The following is an 8,469-nucleotide window of genomic DNA, read 5'->3' on the forward strand; positions in this document are numbered from 1 at the left end:
CAACAACTTTTCAACAGAACAATGATATTATGTGCTCACCTTTTCATCCTTACTCAGAATCAGATCCCCACCCTTAAAAAATGGCAATGCCTTTAAAAGGAACCCATTAGACAAAAACCAGTCCCAGCAGCTGATCGACAGTGTTTGTTTGTTGTTTTGCTGTTTTTTGTTTTTGTTTTTTTGGGTTTTTTTGTACTGGGGATCAAACTCAGGACCTTGTGCTTGCCGGGCAGGCACAGCATCACTGAGCTAAATCCCCAACCCACAACAGGTATTTTTTTTAATTGGCTTGCCTCACAGTAGTCAGCAACATAGAGTGCTACCATTATGAGAAGTGAGAAAAATTTCAGATGTTATAGGAAGAAATGGATGCTCACACCTGCTAAGTGACAGGATAAGGATTGCAACCCTCAGGTAATGGCTGATCAAGGACTACAACAATGTGTTCCAAATCATGCTGCATTTCTTCCGGATCTCCAACTTTGAAGACCAGGGACAGGACAGGATTGTTCTTCAGTAACTAAAATGAAACCTACCTCGCTGAAAAGCAGCAATCTTTTAACCTGTACCCAAAGCAACCCAACCAGAACCTTTAGGTTTTCCTTTGGTGTTCTCTGACTAAAGGAGAAATTCTCATCCTAACTCTTCAGATCTGAAATGTCTCATGGAACACAACCAATTCTCAGAGAAGCCACTAGGTTTAAAATGAAAATGAAGTTCTTAAGTCTTCCAATAGGGAAATCTAAGATAGCTGGTTTCCTGCTAAGTGTGTGCTCCTCCCTCTATCATGGGAAAACATCCAGACATTGGAGTTTCTAAGAGTGGCATATTAACTCTTCCAAGATATCAGACCATCATTTACTAAATTACCTTTCTGGAGATACTACATGGTCCCCTACTTCTTTGGAAAAGGTAATTAGCCCCCCACAGGTGACTAGTTTACTCCAAGTGAGCACTGTGCTCACCACAGGATGAGGACGGTCTCTTTTGATGGGAAAAAAAAACAACATTATATTGTTTGTTGTCAGGAAAGATTGGTGTTTTTTGCAAATTAATAATCATAAGCTTTTTAGTGTATATTTTAAAGTGGTAACTACTTCCCCTATATGACAACAGATCAGTAGCAGGTGCAATATTTGCTGGGAGCTTTAACCCCAACAATCAGTAACACTATATATAACACTATATCAGTTTACAAATCATTATTAAAGTGAGTCTAGAAAAATAGCACACCAAGCCTCACCCTGATTTTAGAGACTTCAACTGATCAATAGTTCCACACTTAAGAAGACAATACAGAATTTAGTACTGAATACAGAATTTAGTACTGACATAGAGAAACACATAAAATATTATATTCTACATTTATTAGAATATTTATATTCTATAAATCTAAAAAATAAGACCCACAGGAAAGGTTAACAGAATTCTAACAATGTGAAGAAAATCCTAGAGTGACCCTGCTATCCTATAATGCTCAGTTCTTCCAGGAAGACTTTCCTAGGAATTCTTTCCCTGATGATCTCCTGCTTCTTTGAGTTCCCAATTTATGATCTGTATCAAACTACTTAGTATTTATCAATTCCTTAAAAACTACTTTATAAAGTTTTCTTTTTACAATATATTTGTCTTATGTCACCAATTATATGGTAAGCTCCTCGAGAGCTTGGATGTCATCTATTTCTCAGGTACTCCAACCTCTGTGCCTTTCCAGCAAACACAAAAAACAGATGTTCACTTATAAGTATGAAAAAACATGCTGAACAAGAACTAAGGGGTTTACCACAGGAAAAAAAATAAGATTATGGCAAAGATACTTCCTTCTCACTAAATATCCATGCGCTCCCCTACATTTGCCAGTCCCTTTGCTATTAGGAGAACCCATGTGATTAATTTTTAGTGTACCCTAAGTAGAAGTTTCTGGGCCAAAGCTTATGAACCAGTTCTAGCTAGAACACCTTCTAGCTTTCCCTTCCTATCAGAAGACCATTGAAACTCCCCAATGCGAGTAGTTATACCACAAAATGAAAATAGTTTAGACAACTAAGTTGCCACATGAAGGGGAACTATCCTAGAGCTATTTCACTTGCAGAGGAATTTGTGTGAACAAAAAATAAACCTTGGTTGGATTAAGCCTTAGATATAAAGGTTTATCTGGTATCATGGCATAGCCAAATGTTATGCTGATAAATGTTAATAAAACACTAAAAAGAAAAATCACTTCAGTATTAAGAGATGTGATAGAAAGTCCTTAATGAGGCAAGACCACAAAAGGAAAATCACAGAATAGGCTTAATAAAAGGAAGAACTTCCTGGTAGTTAGGCCAAAAGCAGAGATCTATCTCATATTTAACCAGAATCTGCAACATTACTTGGTAAGAAACAAAAAAGGATAACCACAGTCAGTGAATTTGAGCTGAGTGATTTCAAAGTTTCCTTCAAATGCTGAGATCTTATGGATTTCTCATTCCATTCCTAATATATGGAAGAAATTGTTTACCCTGAGTTGTGATTATTCAATATTACACAGAAATAACATTGAAAAATCTCTCTATAAAAACTTTCAGGGCCAACAAGAAATGTATATGAAACACTAAGGAATTCAAGGATCTTCTCTCTCAAGTCACCTTCCCTTCTCTGTCTACAGTGCTACCTTTCTCAAAGTACTCACAGAGCTATCTCACAAGTTTCTTACAATGTTAGCCCAGAGTTTGTGTCATAAGGAGACTACTGCATTGATTAAAACTTTATCATGCAATAAAGAGGCACCTTTGAAATAGCCTTTATTAGCTTCTAGGAAGAGGTGAGGTTCAGAAGGAAAGGAGTGCTGCTAGGCTCTTGGACCCATGTTTTAGTTTATGCAGTTATCTTGTTCCATCAAAGCAACCCTTGTTTAAATTACAAGACTGAGGGGCTAGGGATTTAGCTCAGTGGTTCCTCTGCCTGTCTCGCAAGTGCAAGGACCCAAGTTCGATCCCTGGTACCTAAATAAATAAATAAATTATAAGACTGAACTGTTAAGCTTCAAAGTAAGGGAGGTTGCCTAGTTTTCTCTCCTGAAAATATCTTAATAAGAACTAGTTCTAGGGGCTGGGAATTTGGCTCAGTGTTTCTGCCACCTGCATCACAAGTGCAAGGGCCCAAGTTTGATCCCCTGTACCAAAAAAAAAAAAAAAAAAGTAGGTCTATATGTCACATACACAGTGGTATCATTAAATGATGTGAAGAGTTGACGTAAAGAATGATCTCTTCTACTTACTAGGATCCTTGGAAGGTTGCTGAGGTTCTTAGGGTCTCAATTTCTTCATGTGTAAAATAGGGACCATAATACTACTTCATAAAGGGGCGACGATTTAAATAAGTGCTCTGTAAATGGAAAATGAGGTGCAAATATAAGGAACTAGAAGGAACATAATGAAACAAACACCCTTTGCAATACAATTTCTGAAATCAGTATTGAAACACCTAGGCAGACTAAGCATATGATAATTAGTCAATCAAGAACAGCATAAAGCGACCAATTCAGCTTCCCTGGATTCATTCAAAATTTCACAATTAGAAAATCCTGAATGATCTTATTTTAATTCCAGTATATCTGTTTTGTGTTAATAATATTGAATTTTTTAGTTTTAATTTCATAAGAATCACATATAACCTTTTCTGTATTCAGAGCTTCTACAGTCCTTAATTTGACCTTGCTTCATTTAGCTTAAGTAGATTTGACAAGCACTATGAACAGAAGTACATAAACCCGTGTGACATTTCAGTAAAAGATATAAAGAAGAGATACCATATGATAATTATTAAGCTTATAAGAGATACCATATGTTAATTATTTATTTCCTGCTATTTGTGAGCTATTTCATACAATAGAACTGTCTCTCGATTGTGAGAGATTGTGTCAGCATGAGCAATGGCAACAAGTGCATCTCAAATCCAGTGTATGTCCTTAAAGATGGAACTGGGACATATAGGGTATTTGATCAGGGAAACAGAAGATGCAGCTTAACTGCACAAACAACTAATTATGCCTGATGAAAGCTGGATCATCAAAATCAAAAGAGGGCCCTCTGTGTAGCTCATATCTGAAATTCCATATTATTTTCTAGTAAATCTTACAAATCCAAGCCTTGTTTTGATAAGAGGATGCATAAGGAAAAGCCAAAGGCATTGTTCCTTTCTCACTGTAATGGCCACATGCTAAATAGGCTAGGGTTTCTGGACTGAAAGCTCTGCAGTGATGAGAGTTAGCAGAGAGCCAGGCAGGGGGTGCCCCCCCTTTGTTGCTGCTTTCATTTTTAAAATGAATCATAATTTCTGCATTGGATACGAAGATGGGTTTACAGCTATTAGCCATCATATTAATAATTTAGAAAATACATGCCCAATCACTTGTGTTCTTTCAATTCCCTATGAACACAGCTGCAACCCACATTAGAAGCGAGGGTGAATGGATATTTTTCAGATGAGATATTTGGGCTGAATTATTAGGGTAGCCTGTACTACAAAATTACTAATAAACATTGCTTCTGGCTCAATTTAGCCTGAACTCAGTGAACCTAGCCAATGGTGACAAATCAAAAATTCTGAAATACCCGATGAATGAATCTAACTAATCAAGGAACCCTGTAGGAAGTAGATGCCAGGATTAATGAGCCAGTAGTTTCACCATGCCATGCTGTTATTTCTTCACATAAATGCCCTCAGATGAGATTATCTTTATGTCATGAAAGGGAGAAAAGGAAGGTTACATTCTTTCAACTGACAGGTTAACTACTGCCATTACTAGAATACACACCTTTGTGCGCTAAATTTTTTCTTGATCCCAAAAATTAAAATGTAAAGTCTGCAAAAATTAAAAACATATTTGCATTTTGGGGGAACAAGTTCTTGAGGGCATCAAACATAAATTGTCCCAAAGTCAAAGGTTAATCTGTATGTCCTCAGTATATCTGTATTCACATATATACGTATCTTTAATTTACCCAAACTGCTCTGTATCCTATTTTGTGTTCAGTATCTAACATTATCTTTACCAGGTTGCATCCTATATCATATCTCTTCTGCCACCAACAAAAGGTAAGTACAATATCATTACTATGCCATCCCTTGTATGCCACATGATATTTAGTAAAAATATTAAGAATGAAATAAAGATACAAATGTATGTATTAAATCAATCATACAGTTATAATGGACTCTGACCTTTTCTTGGCTAGCATGTGGTGACAGTATTCAGCCCCAAATAGGCCTCTCAGCAAAATGTACAATTCATCATTTTGTACTTGCCTACTTTATGTTCTGATATTATTTAGCATTATTTATTCCTTATTAAATTTACTTACAATTTTAGGTTTTGAGTCAGAATTACTGTTAATAATGACAAAAACATAATATGAAACATGATTTTGTGGTTAGATTTTTTTTTTCCCCAAAAAAAGCAAGAGTCTCTCAGGTTAGTTACTGCGATTCTCATTCTCTACTTTTTATCTTGCTAACCTATCAACCTTAATAATTTAGGCTTTCCTTTATCCTTATAGAATATATAACCTTAAAATGCTCAGGATTCTTAATACTAAAGTCTCTTGCCATAGAAACAAATATTATTGCAGAGTCAGGTCCAGTGAAAAACTCTGTATATTTTCATTTTAATATTGATAAATGACCACTGTATTACGAAATATAAGTACCTTTGAAAGTATCTATCACTTTAGTTGATTTGCAACTTGTCATCAGTGTTCTGAGTTGGCCTATTTTTTTCAAATGAAACATCTCATTTTTCCTGCCTTTGAGAAATACAATTTTTAAAGATTCCATTTAGCATCCTTTATTGCATTCCTACATCATAAAGTTATGCTTTATAGCAGCATAAAAAAGCTGTAAAATTAGCATCCTTGTAAACAATCTTCCATGCTCACTGGTGGAGCAATCTGTGATTTGTATTGATCTCTTAATGTGACTTGAGATTACAGTATCCACAATTTCCAATGTAAAAAAGAAAAATCACAGCACTGACATAAGACAAAGGAAAATATGGTGAAATGTAAAAACAAGCAAGAGTAATATTCATCTATTGACATTGTAGAAATCCTAAGGTTGTGCTCCTAAATTGTAGAGTGCATTCTAAAATACAGAAATATTCCATTTTTATATGAAATCTCAAATTAGCATGTTTTTCTCTTCCTTAATATTACATCAAAACTATTCTTTAGAAAATGTAGAGCTGAAATATTCGGTAAACTCACCAACTTAACACAAAACTTCGTAAGGTAACCTGAATACATGGTTTTATCAGAAAATCATGCCTTTTTGTCCTCACTCTGAGATTTGACTGTGCATAGTTGAGTAATGATTAGAATACCTGTAGTTCCTAAAATTCACATGTAGCCCAGCGGTACAAAACCATATTCTAGGTCAGGGATGTTTTTAGAGTTACACACTGTGGCACACAAATGTGAACTCTTCCAATGGGAAAATGAATGCCCTCTCAGTGCCTACAATGACCACTATATTTCAAACGAGAAGATTTATTTTTGGTTAGTTTTCCAAAGCAACACAGTGTTACCCATCTGACTCCCAGTTTAATGGACAGACACCAGCACCTTCTCCTCTTGGACTACCGGAAGAAACAGTGATTTTTACCTCTGCTGGTCGGAAATCCCCCGAGTAGGTGGCTGACTTCGAGGGTAGCCGGCACTAAGCCTGGACCCTGTGAGAAAAACAGCCAGAGCAGACGCGGGCGCCCTGACTGGAATCTGTGCCGCTTGCCCCATTGAGCACCAGGGTATCTGAAGCCCGTCAGGGGTCTGGGGACGGAACGGGATGCGACCCTCTTTGGGAAGGCCCAGACAAGGCGTAGGCCCCGGGGGAGAAAGGAGCCAGGGCCTCTGGCCATCCACAGCGTACCTGGAACAGTCATGGCTCTGGGCGCCCAGCCCTGCGGGGCGGAGCAGGGTTCACAGGCCTAGGGACCACCCGCAGTCTCTGCTTTCCCAGTTTCCGCTGCCGCCAGTGGGAGGCGCCCTCGGCTCCACGGTACGCGTGAAACCCTTCACACTGGTCCCTGAGTTCCGCACGGGCAGCTGCGCCCGGAGCCTAGAGTCTGGCTATGGTGCCCCGGATGGTCCCGAAGCCTCGCGAGGCACGGAGCTCCCGATGGGCACTCCCCAGGCCTTGTGCACTTCCGGCCTGCAGGTCTTAGGGCTCAAGCCTAGACTTGCCGGGCCCGACGATGCACCCCAACTTGAGGCCTCGCTGTGGAGGGGTGACAGTGAAGCCTAGAATCCGAGCCCGAATGTGCTGAAGGGCCAAGGACCCACGCGTCTGGAACACAGCATCCCGCTAATGCAGCGCGAATAAGGAGCCCAAGACTGGCCCTCTCCCCTCCTGCCATTCAATGTCACACCAAAGCCCATCGTGGTCCATTTCACATACTGAAAATGATTTTATTTTATCCATTTACATTTAACTTGATATAAACTTGTCCGGAAAAATCAAATAATATGCTTTATATTAGTTCAAACATTTATTTAAGAAAACCAAATTCCATAAATAAGCACAGACAATAAGTTAAAACATATCACAAATTGACCAGTATGTAACAAGAATGCTTTATCTACACAAAACATCCTATTTCACGTGTTTGTTCATTCTTAGCGCTTCTGTTCTCTGGGTTGGGATTTGACCAGCACATGCAGAAAGAGCTGACTGTGTTTCTCTGTACAAAGTTGGAGGGTTGTAGGTGTCCCCCGTGCGCCAGTGGGCGGCAGGCAGGTGGCCGCGAGGCACGAGGACCATAGGACGACCACAAAATAACTAAGGGCACAGAGCATCGAGAAGAGAAACGGAAAATGAAGCAAACAAACCCCAGACCTGAAAGATCCCGAAAAGAGACGTGGCTTCTGCTTTTACAAAAGGAAAATCTGCTTACATGTTAATTTTATTCCTCCTTAGAAAGACTTATCAAAATGGGTAAGATCACTCTGTTCCATCGCATAACTGCTTTAGTCTACTCCAGCTACCCAGAGCACTGGCTTGTTCCTCCTGAGAAACCTCCCCTTCTACACCCTCACCCAGTTGTGCTTAAAATAAAAATAAGACAGAAGAAAGCCTTGTTTTGCAAGCCAATAGAGGGCTGCCAGGATATACCCAGAGAAGGGTGAGGACTGAGTGGTGGGAGAGGAAAGAAAGAGGGGCCAGAGCAAGAGTACTGGAAGGGTCAATATATATATATATATATCAGTGGGGCCCTCAGATGAGGCCGATGCTTGTCCTCCTTTATGACAACGTCCCTAACCTTGTGCTGTCCCGTGAACACGTCCGTGTGTGACCAAGGTGCACTGTGGATGCGTGTGCGAGTGTGTGTGTCGTGTCTGAGCGTGAGCGAGAGTGCGAGTGTGTGTTTCTGCCCACAAACCAGTCCATTGGTGTCTGATTTCAGATCCTGAGTCGACTCCCTGGTAAGTACAA

At 39.3% G+C, this 8,469-nt stretch overlaps 1 protein-coding gene across 1 annotated transcript in view; it reads right to left on the bottom strand.

Annotated features, from left to right (window-relative positions):
* Positions 1-7,197: 7,197 nt before the first annotated feature.
* Positions 7,198-8,469, bottom strand: part of Otp (orthopedia homeobox) — a 9,661-nt gene continuing 8,389 nt past the window's right edge. Inside the window, exon 4 of the mRNA XM_010619147.2 lies at positions 7,198-7,323. Coding sequence (XP_010617449.1) covers positions 7,198-7,323 — 126 coding nt within the window. The remainder of the gene's footprint in view (positions 7,324-8,469) is intronic.

Source organism: Fukomys damarensis, unplaced genomic scaffold, assembly GCF_012274545.1.
Source record: "Fukomys damarensis isolate Sample0158 unplaced genomic scaffold, DMR_v1.0_HiC HiC_scaffold_1, whole genome shotgun sequence".
NCBI lineage: Eukaryota > Metazoa > Chordata > Mammalia > Rodentia > Bathyergidae > Fukomys > Fukomys damarensis.